The sequence below is a fragment of the Vicia villosa genome, linkage group LG5 (genome assembly GCF_029867415.1).
Source record: "Vicia villosa cultivar HV-30 ecotype Madison, WI linkage group LG5, Vvil1.0, whole genome shotgun sequence".
Lineage (NCBI taxonomy): Eukaryota > Viridiplantae > Streptophyta > Magnoliopsida > Fabales > Fabaceae > Vicia > Vicia villosa.
Window position 1 is genome coordinate 140,825,137 of NC_081184.1, and position 20,626 is coordinate 140,845,762.

Sequence of the window (20,626 nt, forward strand, 5' to 3'; positions counted from 1 at the left end):
GCCCCTGTGATAGGCCTGGCCGATTTCCATCCCTAGTCACATAGTCAGTGCTACAGCAAAGTCACTGAACCATTCCCGTTTGTATATCCCTCTAATATCCTACTATTTATTCTTATGTTAGGTTTGTTTTTATTCTATCATACACATCGAACAAGTAAAAATTATTTAATGAGAAATGCTCCTTTGACACGCATCTAGACACTTTAACTTATTTAAGCAAATTCAAATAATCTATTTTGATTTTTAATTTTTAATCTAACTAGTTAAACAAATCATAATTATTTTCAGTTTGTAGGGTTTATACTTGTAGCTGCATTGCATCTTCTCCACACTACTCTCTCCGTTTTTCCCATCCAAAATGTCTATAACCCAAAACCTCACCCTTTCAATCTCTTCTGCTTCCTCTCCTTTCTTAGCTCCTTCCAATTTCAATTCCAGGTACTTCTTCTCCAACCCCATTTTCATTTCTCTTAACTCTCTTTCTATCTCGTTAAAATTCGGTGCTTTTGTTACTCTATTATTGCAAAATTGTATCTATTTTCTGAAATTTTGTATTTTGATTTGTTGGGGTGCTGTTTTTTGTTACTGCAGGAGTCAGGTTTCTTTGCATTCTAAGAGCCCCTTCATTTGTAAATGCGTCGCTACACCCCAAGAAGCTGAGACTGGTTGGTACCCTTCTTGTAGTCTTCACTTTTGTATTTTCGATATTTTCATTCATGATTTACCAATATTATTATTATCTTTTGAGCAGCTTCAAAATCATTTTCAACACATGATTTTTCCAACAAAAATAAGTGCTTTTTAATATTATGTTTGAGTATATGTTTGATTGTGGGCTGAAAGTTTACATTTTTTGATTCCTTTTTTTTGTTTTGAAGCCTACAAGACAAGGGTCTCTCGCAATGAAAACTTGGGTAAACTTCAAGCTGGTTATCTCTTTCCTGAGGTATGTGATGTTGCTTGATCTATCTCTGTTTTTGGTTTTTCTCTTCATTTATCTGTTAAAAAAATATTCTCTGGTTAATATCTTCTTCCTCTTCACCGACTGACCTTGTTTTGTTTTTCCATTTTATTGGGAAAAAATAGATTGGTAGAAGAAAGTCTGCACACTTGCTGAAGTACCCTGATGCAAAAATAATAAGCCTTGGGATTGGTGATACTACTGAACCCATTCCTGAAGTCATAAGTTCTGCATTGGCAAAGGTAGAACTTTGGTGTTAGTGAAACTGATGCATCTTTCATGTTTAGAAAATAATCTGTTTTGTTTCTCTTTTTATTGGTGATTTCGTAATAGTACTGCTTCTGATGCCTTATTTTTTTGCCCGAGAGAGGTTTAGTGTTGTCATTTCACATTGTTTGCATAGTTGCTTCTATTTAAGTCCTTATTATAGTGCTCCACGTTTTGTTAACCGGGCATAGTTGCTTCTATTCAGAAATCACTTGCATTGTCAACCTTGGAAGGATACAGTGGTTATGGAGCTGAACAGGGTGAAAAGGTATGTCATATCAATATCTTTTAGAGGTTTTGCATCTTTTGTCCATTTTTCATTCACAAATCTTTCCATCCACACTTACTATTCTCTCTCACGTGTCAGAATCAATTCTAGTTATACAGTTTCCCCCTTGCTGATTGTTTATTTATAATTTTTCTGGCAAAACAATCACTGCCTGGTAACCATCTTAAATATAGTTCATTGCAGTTTTAAGTGAAAATAAGTGTTAGTTTTAAGTGAACAGTCTTTTTTTCTTGAGGGGTTCCAACTGCCAAAGTTCAGCCTCTGCTAATGACAATGATTGATATTACAACATATAGTAATTGCTATATTTTTTAGTCTAAGCATGTATTTTTTTAAGCTTTTTGCTGTTATTTTTTTAAATAAGTTAATGATGCTTTGAAGATTAAGAGACTTTCCTAATCTATGCAGCCACTAAGAAGTGCAATTGCTTCAACATTTTACCCTGATCTTGGCATAGAAGATGATGATATATTTGTCTCAGACGGAGCAAAGTGTGATATATCTCGTCTCCAGGTTCATTTTGTATTTTTTTTAAATAGATTATGTCCTTCTCAAGTTACCTATTATACATATTGTGTACTTCTCCCGGTCCACTTCCTGCTATTTGATTTCCAGTACCCTCCTTTTTGGTGACGAGGATGGAGTGGCACGATAGTTGGCTAATGTAGCTAATCCTTTTTTCTTTTTCTTTTTTTTTTTCCATTTGGTGGCAGATTGTCTTTGGTTCAAATGTGAAAATGGCTGTGCAGGACCCATCATACCCGGTAATTCATATCTATGCCCTTGTTTATAATTATCATGTCATCATTTGCTTGAACATTCAATTATGTTTCTATATGCCAATAATGGTGGTCTTGGATTTGTTCCAATAGTCACATTTAATTGCCTCAGTGTCACATTTTTTGCCTCAGTGTGTGATCTGCTATCTGATTTTAATTTACTAATAATTATTTTATGCATTTGATGCAATATAAATTGTTAGATCGTTGAGTTGTATATTCTGTTTATGTAAAGTCCTGTCCTTGAAATAATGTTATTCATTTTAATTTTCAAAAAGCTCTTTTCAGTTATTGATGGGAAAACCTTGAATGAACATAAAAAATGGCATCTGAACATGTGTAAAACCCAGAAATTTACATTATTTGGAGCTGTGCAAAGCTATATTGAATTCTTTAGGAAATGAGATCAATATGATTTGAAATAATACCTAAAATTAGGAAAGTGAAGGAAAATTTAAATGACCCTTTGTTTCATGTAGCTTATGTGTAAATAACTGATTTTGTATATGCAGGCCTATGTAGACTCAAGTGTAATTATGGGCCAGACTGGTTTGTACCAGAAGGATGTTCAGAAGTTTGCGAATATTGAATATATGAGGTGTAACCCGGAGAATGGGTTCTTCCCTGATTTATCTTCTATTTCTCGACCGGATATAATATTTTTCTGTTCTCCAAACAATCCTACTGGTGCTGCAGCAACAAGGGAACAACTGGTCCAACTAGTTCGGTATGCTAAGGACAATGGATCTATAATAATACATGATTCAGCATATGCTATGTATATGTCTGGTGACAACCCGCGCTCCATCTTTGAAATTCCCGGAGCCAAAGAGGTCAGTAGCCAGCCTATGATATGATTCTTATCATTTGAGTATGCTATTATTTTGGAAACAGTTTGTCAACTTGCTTATGTGATTTATACTTTTCTAGATATAGTTTGGATGATTAATCTTTATTTTACAACTACGGAAAATTTTGTAACAAAAACAATGAAATAATAAGAATAAACAAACTTACCATCCAGGGGATTGTTGGACAATTTTTCATTATAATTAGTCTGAGGAATCTGCTTTTGATGCTTGGCAAATTCCTTTAAATATGATTTTGAATGACATGTTATGGTCTTTTGCAGGTTGCCATTGAAACTTCGTCATTTAGCAAGTATGCTGGGTTCACTGGAGTCCGATTGGGTTGGTCTGTGGTTCCAAAAGAATTACTGTTTTCTGATGGATTTCCTGTTGCCAAGGACTTTAGCCGTATCGTGTCTACTTGTTTCAATGGTGCATCAAATATTTCTCAGGCTGGTGGTCTTGCATGCCTTTCACCAGATGGCCTTAAGGTTGGTTCTTTTGGTTTATTGATTAAGTTATGTCTTTTTCAATGAACAAGTTACATAATAGGATTGATGTGCATTTGAGTGCAGGCTATGCGCGGGGTAATTGGATACTACAAAGAAAACACCAATATAATAATGGAGACATTTGATTCTCTTGGGTTTAAAGTGTATGGAGGGAAAAATGCACCGTATGTGTGGGTCCACTTCCCAGGCCAAAGTTCATGGGATGTGTTCAGTGAGATTCTTGAGAAGACACACGTGGTGACAACTCCTGGGAGTGGTTTTGGACCTGGTGGTGAAGGTTTTGTCAGGGTCAGTGCTTTTGGTCACCGGGAAAATGTCTTGGAGGCATGCAGAAGATTCAAGCAACTATACAAATGATGATATTTAGAATATCTCAATTGGTTGTCTTTTGAATAATCTTTTTTAGAATAAAATTTAGACTATGTTCTTGAGACTGAATAGCAGTGTTTGCTCTGGTGCCATTTTCAATTTTATTGCTGTATCATGCAATGCAACTGGAATGCAACACATCTTAGATGATATTTAATGTCTTGCATCATGTATGCTTCTATGGAAAACTGTCAAAATGTAGGCTCACATCACAGGTCTCAACTCACAAGTGCACATTGTTTTGTTAAAGACAATTGCACTAACCTCTCTTGAGTTGTGTTAAAATGTCATGCGCACACTTGTATTTTTAAACCCGAATTAACTAAAAGTTTGACTGCACTTATACCAATGCCTACTCAAAGGGCAATAGAATCACCTTGTTCAAAATTAATGCCAAACTGCACAAACTCATCCACTACTTTTTGCAAATGTTATTCAATTAATGCAGACCTGGCAAAAATGGGAGAGAAGATGTAAAACATTTTGAAGAAATCAAATGCACCAGATAGAAACTAAAATTTTATTCAATTAATCGATGAGGAAAACAGTGTTAAGACTATTAACTTTTGGGGAGGTGATTGTTTTTTCAAAATTAGTAGTGTTTGTGTTGTTTAATAAAACCATGAGGGAGGTCATAAATCCAATATTGATGTGGAACTATCTTGATGTAGTTTGTTTCTATAATAATCTATATACAATCAATCACCAATTATAGTGTTTTATATCCAAGTTTTTTGTAACATACTAACCAAAAACAGATGATGCTCATTATCAATTGTCAAGTGAAACCATTTTTATTAAGCACAAAACTTACAATATTTGCAATTTATTTTACAAGTTTAGCATAAATGGTTGAAGTGCAGTGTGTATAGCTTATAAACTTTTAAGTACCAAGTTTGGTTCATATTTTTAAGTGTCAGGAATCACATAAATTGAAGATTCTCCAATTTACATAATGATATCAAATACATGCATTGCGTGGTATGATTAATTTTCAACCTCCGTAAATTCACGTTTCAAAGTTCAAACACTCTTCCGTAGCTTGCTTACAAACATACCAATGTCCTAAACTTCATTAACCAGTGGGTTTAATAGTGATTTATACCTATCTTACATGGTCTTAATAACATGTGTAACCTAAAGATGAGTTCTTTAGTTAAACTACTACATAGTACAAAATCATACAACTAAAACTGTTGTATACTACTAATCATCTCTGCTTTGCATGTAGTCTTGTAATGTCCAGTTTGATTACATCGACTACAATGCACTGTGTGTTTGTCGCGATTATGATCCTCCACACAAATCCGTTTCTTTTCCGGTCGCCCTGGAGGTCGACGAAATTTTGGCGGCCGCACAACTACGATATCATTATCTAAGGAAGATTCATCTGTTTTTCTCCATTCAATTTTTTCAGGGATGGGGTGTAACACCTCTGCATAAGTATCCCTGTAACTTGCAGCAGTAAAACACTTTGCAGTATATGCGTAGACATCCTTTCGAGATGAGATAAGAGCAGCAACAGCGTGGGAACAAGGTATTCCATGTAGCTGCCAATCGCGGCATGAACAGCTATGACTGCCAATATTTACAATATCAGATCGATCAGCTGAAATAACCTCAAACTCTACCTCGTCTGATCTAAGGACTTGATATGTGGATGCCTGATTAATGGCTTCTACCATTCGCCTCTCGGCAGATGGAGCAAGCACTGAACACCATGAACTGCTTTTCAAACACCGGTCATCAAACTCAGTTTTAAGTTTGCTATGAATCCGCTCAATCACTTGGATAATTGGCAACTCCCGAGCTTCAAGAATCCATTTATTGAACTCTTCAATATTAGAGGACAAATGACCATATCTTGTCCCTTCGAAATATGCTAGAGCCCATTGGGAAGGAGGAAATTGCTGTAACCAATTGGCGGCTTCAGGAGAGAGCTCTTCTATTTCAGCCATTTTTTCTTTGAATGCAATAGTTGTAGTGGCATATGCAGCCTTCCATAGAAGATGGATAAGCCTAGAGTTCTTGAACTCTTTGCCGATGCTTTCGCTTAAGTAACGCATGCAGAATGCATGAGAAGATTTCGGAAACTTCCTTCTTATTGCATCCACAATACCCTTATGCCCATCTGATAAAAATATAATCGGTAGCATGCATTCAATGTTCACCTCTAGTGCCTTATGCAACTCGGACAGGAACCATGTCCAGCTTTCATCATTTTCTACATCGACAACGGCGAAAGCAAGTGGAAACAACCCACCATCAGCATCAAAAGAAGTTGCTGAAAGGAATGTGCTAAGGTATTTGCTTTTCAGCTGAATTCCACCAAGAGCAACAATGGGCAAACAACCATTAACAAAACCATGAATTGATGCATAAAAGGAAACAAAAAGTTTCTGAAAACGGTTATCTGCGCAAGTGGTAAACACCTCTGCAACACTTCCCGGATTCGTTTTCTTTATTTCTTCACAATAAGAAGGAAGTAGATAAAATCCTTCTTCAGAAGAGCCATATATTGCCGCAAGGCCCCGTTCCTTTGCACGCCAAGCTTGCTTATACGGTATCGTTATCCCATATTGCTTATGGATGTCATGTAAAATATCTTTCGGTTTATAATTGATATTGTCTCGTAACCTTTCTTCTATAAAACTCACAATCCAATCAACAGAAGCCTGGTGGTGCCCATTGAGCGCATTTCTTCCACAAGTATGTGTCCCTTCAAGACTTCTTATGGTAAACGTCGGGGCATTGGGGAGTTTAACAGCACGAATCCGCCACGGACAACCCTCAGAGGCACATTTAGCAAAGTATCGAATCAAGTCACTTTTGATAATACGAAGCTCAAAATGCTGTGCAATAGCAGCTTCTTTAATAGCATTCCGAAATGTCTTCACATCAGGAAATTCTTGACCAACAACAAAATTATAGTCCTCCATACAGTAAGGTTTACTTAACTGTTTTTCGGTAATTATCAACAACTCAAACCTGTACTAAATTAGTAACAGCATCATTTTCTCTATCATATATCAACAAAACAGTTCCTAACTAAAACAACCTGCAAAAAAAATATATATATTAACACATCAGAAGAAGGCAAGTTTATAAACATATTTTTTTCTTGCCCCTAGTGCCTGAAAAAATCACAACCCCCAAACCCCAAAAAGATTCAATTTTTTTTTAGTATAACTAAGTAGAAAGGTATATACAAAGTGAAAATGCCATGTTAGAGCAGAATATTAACAAAATAAAAAAAATTATTCCAATGATTACATATAAATTTACAAAACAATTTCAGCTCAAGAAACCCAATTGTAAATGAATAAACATGAAGATTTTAATAAATATATAGAAAAATTTGGGTTCAACAAAAATGAAAACAAGGTAGTGGAGTGCAATGAAAGAGTGATACAAAAAAGAGAGGTAATTGGTTACCTGAAAATGCGAGGAGAAAGAAGAAGGTGTTGAAAGAGAGAGAGTGAGATCCAATGGCAGAAACCAGAAGCGGAGAGAGAAGAGGGTAGGGTGGGTATTTTCACTCCAAGTTAGGGTTCGTTTGGTCAAATATGGGCCTTATCGTCATTTCCTATTTTAGAAAATAACGTTTTTTTTTTCTACAAGTGAACAAGGGTATTACCAATACTGTTATGTTTTTTTAAAGACAAAACCGTTATCATGTAACGATTTATTTTGTTCGGTTTTCTTAAAAAAAAATTATGTTATGTTTTTTTAAAGACAAAACCGTTATCATGTAACGATTTATTTTGTTCGGTTTTCTTAAAAAAAAATTATTTTAGCTGATGTAAAGGAGTAAATTTGATTTGATCCAAACTTTAAAAAAAAAAAAAATCAAATCAACATATAATTAGTAACTTGATTTAGTTTACTTACTGAATGTAATGATCACGTCATTGTTAAGGAAATATTTCTTTTTCAAACTTCCACCAAATTTTTTAAAATGAGAGAATGAAAACCACGAGATATACTATACTCAAATATTATTAATAGAAAATACATTGAAAACACTTCCACAACACAAAATAAATTACACTGGAAACAACACTTTCACAAAATATAGGTATATCAAAACTACACAAGATAAAACTACTAAGAGATTATATAAATATAATTAACTAAATTTGTAGTTTAAATTCATAAAATTTACTATGCATCACTCGGAACCAATTATACAACTCTCAATTTAATTTTTTTCACTCTCTCGATATTAAAACAATATATATATATATATATATATACTAAATAAAATTAGTTTTAGAAGGAAAATGAGTAAGATCAGAGAGTAATAATTTTTGACAACCCGTTATTTAGAAATGAACACAACACTCATTTATTTAGAAATAAATTTACCTAAGAAAGAAAATATTTTTGGGTCATATTTGTTCTCTAATCAATTGGATAGTCACCCTAATTAATTAAACCTAGCCAAAAAAAAAAATATTGACTGGTTATATTTTCTAATCGATTAGATAACTTTCTTAATTATTTCAATCATTTTTTGTTAGATATAGGTGTGATAATCCTGGATATCTTCAAGAATCGTGTTTGTTCACTTTCCGAACAAAGTATTTCGACCCTATACTTGTCTGGGTTCACGAAATCTTTGCGGGGATAATTCTTGAAGAATCAATCTGTTTCTGACAATGGAGAACATATCAGAATGTAGAGGAAGTATATGATTTCGTATTCCAAATCGAGACCAAAAGACTCCTTATATAGGAGACCAATAATAGAAACGAACAGACACACTTGTTCGGTAAAACAGTTATGTTGGTTGGAAACGAAGCCCCTGTTCGGTAAAACGGTTATGCACGTTGGGAAATGGTGCAACTATTCAAACGAAAAATTTGCTCGGGGTGCTGCCCCGCACCCCGCCCGCTGACCTGGCAGCGGGACCCCAGCCAGGGGCGTTGTCCCTTGGACCCCGGCAGGGCGCTGCCCCGCACCCCGCCAGGGGCTCCGCCCCTTGGACCCCGACGGGGCGCTGCCCCGCATCCCGCCAGGGGCTCCGCCCCTTGGAACCCCGTTTCTATTATTCATATTCAATTGTACGTTTGGCTCCACGAGCGTGCACTCCGCACTACCCTAACTCGTTTCAAGCTTAACGCATAATTGCATCGGCCTTCAGTAAATCACATTACTACCAAAATTACATTGATGATACTAAAATCACCAACATTTTCTTCTTTGATGATGTTTATGATAGTTTTGCTTTATTTTTTTGTAATCATAAACACCTATTATACATATTAAGCACATAGAGCCACAAAGCTAAGTCTTTTATTTTTAGAATTAAGAAATTCAACTATGAATTCATGGCATCAATCCAATGTTGGTGTGCTCATGCCTCAATGTAATTTTGGTTCAATGTCAATACTTTTATATATAGAACATTTGGCACACAGGTCAAAGAGATTACCATAATAATGGAATTGAGATGTAGTATAGAGTACACAGAAAGATGGTGGCTCAGTAGAATTGATCAAGAGATTGCTTAAGTAATCAGATAGGTGAGACGATTTGCTTGTAGGTCTAGTTAATTTTTGGTTTCTATAACATTTAAGATATTTTGCTTATGGTCATTCTCAGTTTCAGTTAGTTGAATTGTTTCTTCCTTTTCAGAGCAATGATTGATTGGTTTGTATGTTATCAAATAAATTATGGTTTTGGTTGATCTCATCATTGCTATTGATTGGAGGAAGTTCAATATCAATATTTTCTTTGATTATAGGCTCATTTTGGGAAGGGATATGGCTTGGTGAATGCTAGGTCAATGAAAAGGCGAAGTTTTATTTTGGTGCAATGTACTTAAGAGAATTACGGAAAATTGATGAGAGATAGAATAAATAAGGGAAATAAGGAACACCGTAAGGTACAATGTACTTAGAGAATTACGGAAAATTTTAAGGTACGGTGCGCTTGATTGGATTGTAGAACACCGTAAGGTACGGTGCACTTACGTGGAATACGGAATACAGTAAGGTACCGTGAACTTAAGGGAAATACATTACACCATAAATGTATGGTGCACTTAAGTGCGCTTTTTAGCTTGCATCCCACACAAGTGGTTCTATAAATAGAACCCTTGTACAGAAGCTTTCACACTTGATGAAATTTTATTTTGAACCCTAACCAATTTCTCTCTCTCTCTCTCTCTCTCTCTCTCTCTCTCTCTCTCTCTCTCTCTCTCTCTCTCTCTCTCTCTCTCAAGATCTTCATTCATGACAACTAGCACTGATATTGAAGCCACTATATTCGTGTGGACTGAGTAGAAACGTTGTTTTCAGTTTAACGCTTGTGATCGTTCATCCAATTCAGCTTTAAAATTTTTAATCGCCACAAGAGGTAATAGTTTCTATCACTGATCATGATTGCATCATGTTGTGTACGATTTAGATGATTCGATGTTGACTATGCTTCAGAATCCAACTTCTGTATGGTGAGGCAACAATACTTCGATTATCCATAAGTTACTCAAATGTGATTGATCAATTTATATATATGATATAAGTAATTCTGGTCCGACGATGGTATATTTGATATATTGCTTCCTGTAACTTTCTTTCTTCGTAGGTTGTTGTGTTGTGGCTGGTGTTTAGATGGGATTGGTGGGTGACTGACTTTGATCCTTTTAATTAGTCATGTGGTTTTTTGTGGCTAGGCGATCGGTTTTCCTGTTTCAACTCTTTTCTGTTTTTGGAGTTGTGCTGCTTTAGTCGTTTAGGCAGTTCTCACATTTTGGTGGTGTGTTGTTTTTTGGTCTCGTGTAGATCTTCTATGTTATTGGGCTGGCGTTGCCTGAGATTTTTTTTTGCTTTTCTCCGACCTTTGTTTTTAGTCAATTTTATTGTTTTCTGAACAAAACTTGTACTTTTGTTATATCATGTACTTTTACCCCTTTTTTCTCTCACTAATTAGCATAGGAAATTTCTTATTCCTTCTTCCTCTTTACCCTTACCATGTTGCTAGATGTATCTGGGAGGGAGATGTATGAATTTTGAATTTTGATTATTAAATTTTAAATTATGATTTTGTTTATTAATTTTGAATTTTGGTTTGTTGATTACATTCGTCTACAATTTATGCAGGACCGTGATACGCTCAAGGTCATTAGCCATGGGCGGAAGTTCAGTAGACTGGTACCACCAGTTGAGCCATGGTTTGATGAACTCTTATTGCTTTTAGGGTTAAAATATTCGACAAAATGTGGATACAACGTTGTCAACTAGGGTATGATAAACGCTTTCGTCGAGAGGTGATACCATGAGACGTCGTCGTTTCACATACCACATCGTGAGATGGAGATCACACTCGACGACATCGCGTGTCTGCTGCATCTTCTGATCAGATGGAGATTCTTGGATCATGAGATGACCGAGAAGGAGGAGGCTTTGGATATGTTGGTTGAGATGTTGGGAGTTACCCCTGAGAGTGCCATGGGAGAGATTGACAAAGTCCAAGGTAGTCATGTCAAGTACAGTTATTTGGCTCAGGTGTTCGAGGATGAGGTACAACGTGCACGAGAGGCTGATGGTGATGCCGGGCAGGTTACCATGCATAGCAGGTATACAAGAGCGTACCTTTTGTACCTTGTTGGCACACTGGTTTTTATGGACACCGGTGTCACTTACACTGATATCATGTACCTCCTATTTTTGCTGATCTTGAGACGGTCCACCAGTGTAATTAGGGGGCTGCTTTCCTGGTATACCTGTACACGAAGTTGGATGAAGGGATTAAGTGGAATATGGAGCAGATAACTGGCAGCATGTCACTCATGACGGTATAACTTCTTTTTCTTTGTGGCCTCTATTAATTATTTTAATTCGGGAAACTAACTATTTAATTTTCTTATTTTAGGAATGGTTCCTACAACACTTCCCCTGCATCTCGGGTTGGTCACTTGCGGAGGGCTATACTGAAGATAAGTCGTGTGCCTGCGCATATGACCCCCTCGGAGAGAAACATGCGGTAGAGTCGTTCCAGTTGTACATTGACCGGATGACACATGAGGACGTACACTTCTCTTCATACGAATACCGCCGTGAGATGATACCATTTAACGAGGTGTCGTTGTTTATGGGTTGGCTGACTTGCAGAATTCACAAGACGGCTGCCTATCTGCCTGAGCGGGTGATGCTTCAGTTCAGATTCACCTAGACTATTCCCCGGGATCCTGCTGTAGCTACTCCTCCGACTGTGAGACAGAGGGATATGGATGAGCTTTTTGATGATTTTGAGAATCATCTTGTTCCTGAGGAGACTAGGAGTACCATAGCTACATCCGACTAGAGTTACGAGTACGGTTACATGTTATGGTTCTTCCGGGTGTCCCATCCATACATGATACAAGATGTTCCGGGGAATCCACTGAGGCCAGTTCATCAGGAGATCCTAGAGGAGGAGCATGCTAGGGCTAATCATGCGATTGACGTGTTGTCCAGGTGTCGTCGTATCATGGAGCTTGCGCGGGATGGTATTGATAAAGGTTTGTTTGTTTGCTTCCTGATGGATCTTATGTTAGAGGTGTTCGGGATGCCATCATGGCGGAGGCTCAAGATGCTATGCTTTAGCGGTGGAACGCCTCGTGGGTGACAAGCTGACTCATCATCCGCCATACCCAATAATTTTTGTTGATTTTTTTGTTATTTGGCTGTACTTTTTTTTATTCAGTTTGGATTACATTTTTTTATCTCTTACTACTGTAGCAATATATATATATATATATATATATATATATATATATATATATATATATATATATATATATATATATATATATATATATATACATACAGTAAAGTCTGGGTTCAGTAGCTTTTTCTTATTAAGTAATTTATGATTTTTTTTCAATTGTATAGGTATTTGTATTTGTATTATGTACGAATCAACCCTAAAAAAACATATTAACTAAAATGGCTCTGATATTGGTAACAGCAGAAACCAAAAATATATTGTCCGTTGTAAACCGCAAATATATTTTTGGTTTTCAATCAATTTTAACAATTAATGGTTATTAGGAAGATCCTAAAGTCTCATATTGGTTGGAGATAGAGCATTGAAAGAATTTATATAGAGTGACACTCTTCACCTTACTAACCGGTTTTGTAAAGATGGGTTAGGTCAAACTCTAATATGGTATCAGAGCCTATCGATCGGACCATGGACCGCCCACTGTTAATATCCACGCACCAAGCCCAAAAAAACAATGGGCGTGAGGGGTTGTATTAGGAAGATCCTAAAGTCCACATTGATTGGAGATAGAGCATTGAAAGAGTTTATATAGAGTGATACTCCTCACCTTACTGACCGATTTTGTAAGGATGAGTTAGATCAAACTCTAATAATGATGCGCATCGAAGATATACTTCTGATTTTGGAGAAACATTTTAAGAATTACAAAAAGTATTTCTTTAAACCATGAGGTGGAATAAGAATTTCCCTTGACATATTGATTTGCTTTGTTATTAAAAAAAATTGTAACAACCTTTAGTTAACCCAACTACTTAGGGGTGGAAATAGGCCAGGCCGACTAACGGGGGCCTACGGCCCATCCTACATAGGCCTAGGTCAGGCCAGGCTTTTTAGATAAATAGAAAAGGCTTAGGCTTTTTTATAAGCCTATTTAGCTAAAAAGGCTAGGCCACAGGCCACATAAAAATCCTTTTAAGCCTAAGAGGCCGGCCTATTTAAATACATATGAATAATTTTATTATTATTATATTATATTTTTTTACTTTGAATTAAAAATATAAAAATAAATTTTAGTTATCTAGAAGAAATTATGAAAATAAGATGAAAAGAATCTTATGAACAATGTCATAAGTTGTTTCGATAAGTTCTCTCAAACAAATAATATCACAAAATTTATGCTACTAGGTAAACTCAAATAAACTAATGCAAACAAACATTTAATCTCATTGATATTTTAATTTGTTAGTCTATATAAAGACGAGTTGAATGACTTATTTACAAATGTTCAAATGAAATAGGCTTTTAAGTAGGCTAATAGGTCAATCAGGCCTTCAAAAAGGTCAGGCACAGGCCAAAAAAATAAGCCTATGATAGGCTACAGGCCAGACTTAGGCTTTGAATATTATAGCAGGCCAGGCTCAGACTTGGCAAATTGCCGAGCATGAATAAGTGTAGCTAATGCATTGAAGTGGCTCCTGGATACGAAACTTTCTTTTAGGTGTTGTTAAAATGAAGATCATTAGCATTAATTAGCAGTTCATAACAACAAAAAAAATTTAAAAAATCTTAAAATATTATTATTTTTAAGTAGTTTAGTTGCTAAAATTCCACCTTTTAAAAATAAATAAATAAAATATGGTGGACATAAAATTCCACCTTTTAAAAATGAATAAGTATGATGTCGCAAGTACTAATACGCGCCCCTGCTGGAGATGTCTTTGCACAACTACAACTAAGTTAATTTGACGATACAAAAATTATCTATTTAGCCTTAATTAAAAAGGTAAATTCTTTGGTATCCATGAGTTTTAGTTGGGTACAAGTATATTTAGTGTAAATTGATTTTAATTTTAATTTTTTTTAAAAATAAAATAAAACAAAAAAATGATGTGACATTGAATACAATTATTTGATTGGATAAAGGTATCGGTTCGGAGTGTTCAACAAAAAGGTAAATTCAATAAAAAATTATTTAGATCAGTAAAAATTGATGCATTTACTTCACATATTGATTTAAATAGACTAAACACATGAATTTTGTTCAACAGAATATCTTTTATATTTAAGACAAGGGAAGTATAGTACAATAATACTGGTTGTAGTTGTACATTATTTTCCTAATAATAGCACAGGGTCCACCCTCTCAACTGTTTTGGTAGTAGGCCACATGTGAATATGATCCATGCCTTTCTAATAACATCGTATTAATTATTGGACAGGAGGAGTTCTGTAATATGCTGGCACACTTGCTGGGAAAAACATTTGTCTTACCCCTTCTGCCTTAATAATTGGAAATATTATACCTGATGCACCCTGGAATAATATCATCAAAATGGAACTAAGAGTTTGTTACAGTATAAAAAAAACATGTAAAAAAGGAATTGAAATTGAAAAATACTCACTGAAATTAGTCTAGCTCCGATCCACATTCGGTTCGGGGATGGAAACGGAATCAACAGGCGGCCGACTCCGTATATTGCCACCGCGAAGAAATGGAGAACCAAGCTCAGCGGCCGAGGATTCAGACCAGAGAGTAAAGCTATTGGTCCGTTCGAGAAAACACCTCCGAGGCTCAAATAATCAAAACATGCTTGGCGCATTTCTATGCTCGCTGGATCAGGAGATGCACAAAACACTTTGTATAATGCACCTGCTAATGTGTTTATTGTAGATGCCACCGGCTGCAAAATGCAAATAGAATCAAACAATACTTAAGGTTTTTACTCGGCTTAATTACACTATCAAACTTGACATTATATACTTTATACCTTTCTTAGTGTGTAGAAAGATTCAAGGTAGTTGCAAAGGGCAGAAGCATCATGAAGATTATGTAGAGGTTTGAGTAGATTCCTTAGCAGAACAATGTCAGACAAAGCAACCGTCATTCCACCTCCCGTCAAAGGGTGGCGCATATTGAACGCGTCTCCCATCAGAAGAGCCCCGGGTGTGGGATAAGGCGCAGCAGGCATGCTTCTATTTGGCATGCTTCTGATGTTTCCTTTATTAACTGCTGCTACAAAAGAAGTATACAACTCTGGAGGAACCTGAACATGTAATTCCCTCGATTAGTAGACGCGCTATGAAGCGTAAACGAACGAGTTGTTAACGCAATTTAAATGTGGTAGAATGTTCTTTATTTTGGTACCTGAGGTGCTACCACAGTTTTCAAATAGTGAGCCATTTCACCATTACCAACAGAAGGTAGTTTTTGGCCAGGCACATCAACCAAACAACGAATCTCGGTACTACTTATAGGATAAAACAAAATTGGTGAAGGATCACCTAAGATAACATGTCCATGATTTTCATATGGAAGGTTACAATTCTTCAATACCAATCCAACAAAATGAGAAGGAACTTCAACCTGCATGAATAATTTCATCCATAAAGCAACTTGATAACAGCATAACACAAAATTAGTATCTAAATATGATTCTCAATTTTTTCTTACCTTAGGATTACAAAGAGTGCGTCTCAAGTTTGAAAAACAACCATCACATACTATGGTAAGAGGAGCCTTTGTTGTAAACTCTTGTCCACTCTTGTTTTTATAGATTACTCCTTTGATGGTTCCGTTTTCGTCAAGTAAAGATGTGACAGTTCCTTGTTCTAATTTTACACTGCATCAATGCAAGAAAGATTCAATATAATACAACTTAACTTTCAATGCTGAACTTCATATATATGTATATAACTGATAAATCATGTATACTTTGGAAGAGATGAAGCCTTTTCTCGCATTCTTTGTATGAAACGACCATTGTGAAAGCTTCTTCCAGATACATCAGAGTCAAAATTTTCCAAGGGATAAGACAATTTGGTGTTTTTCCCATCCTTATAAAGAGCATAGCCAAAGACTCTTTGTGCATCAATTTCATCCACGCAATCTGCAATAGTTCAAAAAGTCGTAGTTTTGTAGAGACTAAAAACATATTTAACTGATTCATACGAAATGTTCATATTTCTTGCATATACCTTCAAGACCTAACTCAAGTAACTTTAGATAGCCACCAGGCTGTAGCAGTTCACCCACAATCCTATCAGGTTCGGTCAAGTCTCTTTCAATCACATGTACTCGCCGTCCATCCTACAACAAACAATCAATAATAGTTTAGTCATAGTTTAACATGGCCAAACAAAAAGAGACCCTATTTAACCATGACAATTATTTTACGAGATTCTATTTAGCTACTGGTTAACTGTGACAAATTATTTTACGAGATTCTATTTAGCTATTGTTTAACTGTGACAAATTTTGGACCATGCGTGGTAGGTCACCCTTAAAGACGGCTCTGGTCATTCTATCATCTTCATGAAGCGTCTCTTTACATTTTAGAATATTTTAAACTGATTATCCAAAGAGGGTCTAAGCTGTTTGTCCAAACATGACATCATTTTTTCATTGGAAAATATAAGCAGATCTATGAATCAAAAGTGTATTTTATTTCATATAACAACATCACAAGAAAAACCATCATATATTCATGAAATGCATAAACTCAAGAAATAATAAAAGCTTATGATATACCTTTCCAAGAGTATAAGCAAGAGCAGCACCAGCAACTCCAGCACCTACAACAATAATATCAGTTTCTCCTTCAACCTCTTGTGAGCATATTCCATTTTCTGATGATGTTTTTGCATATCCATTACTCTTCACATCAGTTGAACCTGAACCTCTTTCTGTTACCTTCTTCTTTTCTGCAAAACTATACAAAACAAACACAACAGCTAAAATACAAGCAATAAGCCCTCCAAGAATATATTGATAATCCATCTCCAAGAAATATATTGATGAAACTTGTTTTTTTGTGTGCAAAATATATGGTTTTATTAGAAGAATGGTAGAGGGAAACTTATTATGAAAGGTAGTTTTGCTGTTTGTTCATTTACTTTTTATAGCGGCAAACGGTAGTACAGATATAAATATACTTAACTGAGAAGTATTGAGCTGATATATATCGTTTTCTGTGAATTTAATTTTGAGTTTCGACATTATGATGATTTTACTTATAATTAAGGGAACTTGTCATGGATCCATTTACCTACCTACCAGTGATAGTATTTTCATGTTACGTGTTTCTTTCTAAAGTTTGTGTGGTTGAAATCTCTTCTGGTTTATACGTTAAAAATGAAGAATATTTTATAATTTATATATATATATATATATATATATATATATATATATATATATATATATATATATATATATATATATATATATATATATATATATATATATATATATATATATATATATATATATATTCTAGTAAATAATAATAATAATAATAATAACAATAACAATAATAATAATAATAATAATATTTTATAGTTAAGTGACTTATTAATTTTTGGTGCAAAAAATAAGAATATTTTTATAATTTTTTATATGTATTTATTTATTCTAATAATGATAATAATATCTTATACATAAAAGCGGTTAAATCACTTAATAACTTTTGGCACAAAAAATTGAGAATATTTTATAATTTTCTATATGTATTTATTTATTCTAATAAATAATAATAGTTTTATACATAAAAGTTATTAAGTGATTTAACAATTTTCCGTGTAAAAAATAAAAATAATTTTATAATTTTTTATATGCATTTATTTATCTATCTATCTTTTTGTATTTTTTAATTTTAATTTTACATCTTTATTTCTTTTTATTAATTTTATGCATATTTTATTTTAAATTGTTAAATAGTGCTATAAAACATCATAACAACTAATTATATTCTAGATTAGAGATGGCACCAATATCAAAATTATTCATATCAATTTTTTTAAAATTATAATTATTATCATTAATATTTAAATAAAACATATATGTGCGGTGTACGACTAATTTTATACCTATTCATTTACATTGACAAAATTGGATTCTCAAATAAGTTAACTCTAATAACTAAAATTGATACAACGGTTTCCAAGCCACCAGATAACTACCTCCTCCTTATTAAATGTCTGGATTGCTCCTTGATAGAATCACTTTCTATCTACACCGTATGCCAATGTTGTTCGAGAAGCTCCCATGTAGATTAGGGGTTGCAAAATGGGCCGCCCGCCCCGCTCGCTGCCTGCCCCGCCTTATGCCCGCCAAAAAACAAACGAGCGGGGCGGACATGCCCGCCAAGTAAAATTGGCATAAAAGTCATGTCCGCCCCGCCAAGATGGCGGGTTGGCGGGCGGCGGGCTTACCCGCCTATTTTTATTTATATTTTTTAATAGATTAATAGGCTTTTTTACCTTTTAATTAAACTTTTCACTTATTTTTTAAAACAATTTTTTATAAAAGAAACTTTTTAACAAATTTACTTTAAAAAATATTACATATATTTATAAATAAATGTATAAAATAAACCTTCAAGAATTGAAATTACTAGAACTAACTAAAAAAGAGTGAGTTTTGGAGGAGAGGCGGGTTTTGGCGGGCGGCGGGGTTTGGCGGGGCGGGTATGGCGGGCGGCGGATTTTTGCGGGGCGAGCTTTGGCGAGCGGCGGGCCTAAAATCCCAACCCAACCCGCCATTTTTTTGCGGGTGCGCGGGCCGGCCCGACGGACCGCGGCCCGTTTTGCCACCCCTAATGTAGATGACATTGTGATCATAGAAGATTCTTTCACTATTGATCCACATGTGTTATTTTTTATCCCGTGAAGGATCAAATTCTGCCATAAAATTGAGTGACGGTTCCCTTGAATTTGGCTAAAATATTGAAATTTAAAATGTATTTAGATGAAATATTTTAACGAGAAAAATTAATTTTTTCTAAAGAATTTAAACCAAAATTTTACAATCCATTCAAATTTTCAAAAATTATAAACTGAACTCTATTTTTCATATTTTAAATTTTTTAAAAAAGTTTTAAATTTATAAAAATGATTCAAAAAATTCAACCACTTCTTCTAAATATTTCCAACTCGATTTTCTCAAAAGTTAATCATCCACTTCTAGAGATTGATTGCAAAAGGGAAAGTAAAGAAGAGATGATTAGATGATTCACTTGTTTTGTTGCATAAATCACAAATTAAAACAATTATGCATCCTGTTTTTCTTAGATTTTCATTTGTGGGTGTCTTGCCATTGGTAAGCCGTCACATAATGAAGGAGTCCAGAGGTGGTATTTAGTTGCTCCAGATCAGCTTTCTCCATATTGCAAGTTGGTGATGGGTTAGGTGATTGTAAGCCTCCTTAACAATTAAATTTTGAGCATTACTCTGATTTCAAAGTAGTTTATCAATTAGTTGTCTAGGTAGTGTGGTTTTGAGAATGGCATCCACAATGATTGGATCTCTCTCTATAATGATTGATGAAATAATCCATTGTCCCTCATGAATTACAATATCAGCAGCTGGAGAACTTAGTGTATGTTGAGTGTGTTGTTGGTCCTATTTCAATCGTCATTCCTATGAGAAATTTTGTGCAAAGTACCTATAACGCAAATAAAATTATTTAGGGTTATGTTATGATAACTTTTTTATGCCATCCATAATGGTAAGATTATATGGTAGTTTCTATGTTTACACCCTCGTTTTTTAAGTGTCGTTTTAAAATAATTTTTTTTTTCCATTTAAATGTCATTTTTATAATTTAATGTTATAATTTGTCATTTATACATTTATTTTCTCAATAATTCCACTTCACATTCTCCATAATATTATTATTTTCTCAATTAGTTATTGAAAATAAAAAATGTATGATTACATTTATTTGAAAAGAGAAAATAAATAAGAGTATAATAAAAAAAAATAACTCTTAATAATCCAATATTTTGGTTGAAGAAAAACAGAGGGAATATTGTTTTTGAGAAATCCAATATGACCTGTGATTTCCGGTTGCTCATTAGTAGCCAATAATTTTCGAAAATTTCTTTACCCACCTC

General features: G+C 34.7%; 3 protein-coding genes across 3 annotated transcripts; 1 reads left to right on the forward strand and 2 right to left on the reverse strand.

Moving 5' to 3' along the window:
- Positions 1–257: 257 nt before the first annotated feature.
- On the forward strand, positions 258–4,232 carry LOC131602793 (LL-diaminopimelate aminotransferase, chloroplastic). Its single transcript, XM_058874985.1, has 10 exons — positions 258–438; positions 592–665; positions 879–946; positions 1,087–1,203; positions 1,434–1,496; positions 1,926–2,030; positions 2,231–2,281; positions 2,809–3,129; positions 3,429–3,635; positions 3,720–4,232. The coding sequence occupies exons 1-10, from the start codon at positions 359–361 to the stop codon at positions 4,011–4,013; spliced, it is 1,380 nt and encodes a 459-aa protein (XP_058730968.1). The 5' UTR covers positions 258–358; the 3' UTR covers positions 4,014–4,232.
- A 780-nt stretch (positions 4,233–5,012) lies between these two features.
- LOC131602792 (uncharacterized) lies at positions 5,013–7,549 on the reverse strand. Its single transcript, XM_058874984.1, has 2 exons — positions 7,461–7,549; positions 5,013–7,013 (listed from the first exon to the last, which is right to left on the reverse strand). The coding sequence occupies exon 2, from the start codon at positions 6,962–6,964 to the stop codon at positions 5,213–5,215; it is 1,752 nt and encodes a 583-aa protein (XP_058730967.1). The 5' UTR covers positions 6,965–7,013; positions 7,461–7,549; the 3' UTR covers positions 5,013–5,212.
- Positions 7,550–14,772: 7,223 nt separating this feature from the next.
- On the reverse strand, positions 14,773–17,644 carry LOC131607573 (squalene monooxygenase SE2-like). The gene is made up of 8 exons (XM_058879556.1): positions 17,266–17,644; positions 16,713–16,824; positions 16,450–16,624; positions 16,189–16,357; positions 15,883–16,101; positions 15,506–15,781; positions 15,140–15,418; positions 14,773–15,050 (listed from the first exon to the last, which is right to left on the reverse strand). The coding sequence occupies exons 1-8, from the start codon at positions 17,512–17,514 to the stop codon at positions 14,946–14,948; spliced, it is 1,584 nt and encodes a 527-aa protein (XP_058735539.1). The 5' UTR covers positions 17,515–17,644; the 3' UTR covers positions 14,773–14,945.
- Positions 17,645–20,626: the final 2,982 nt, after the last annotated feature.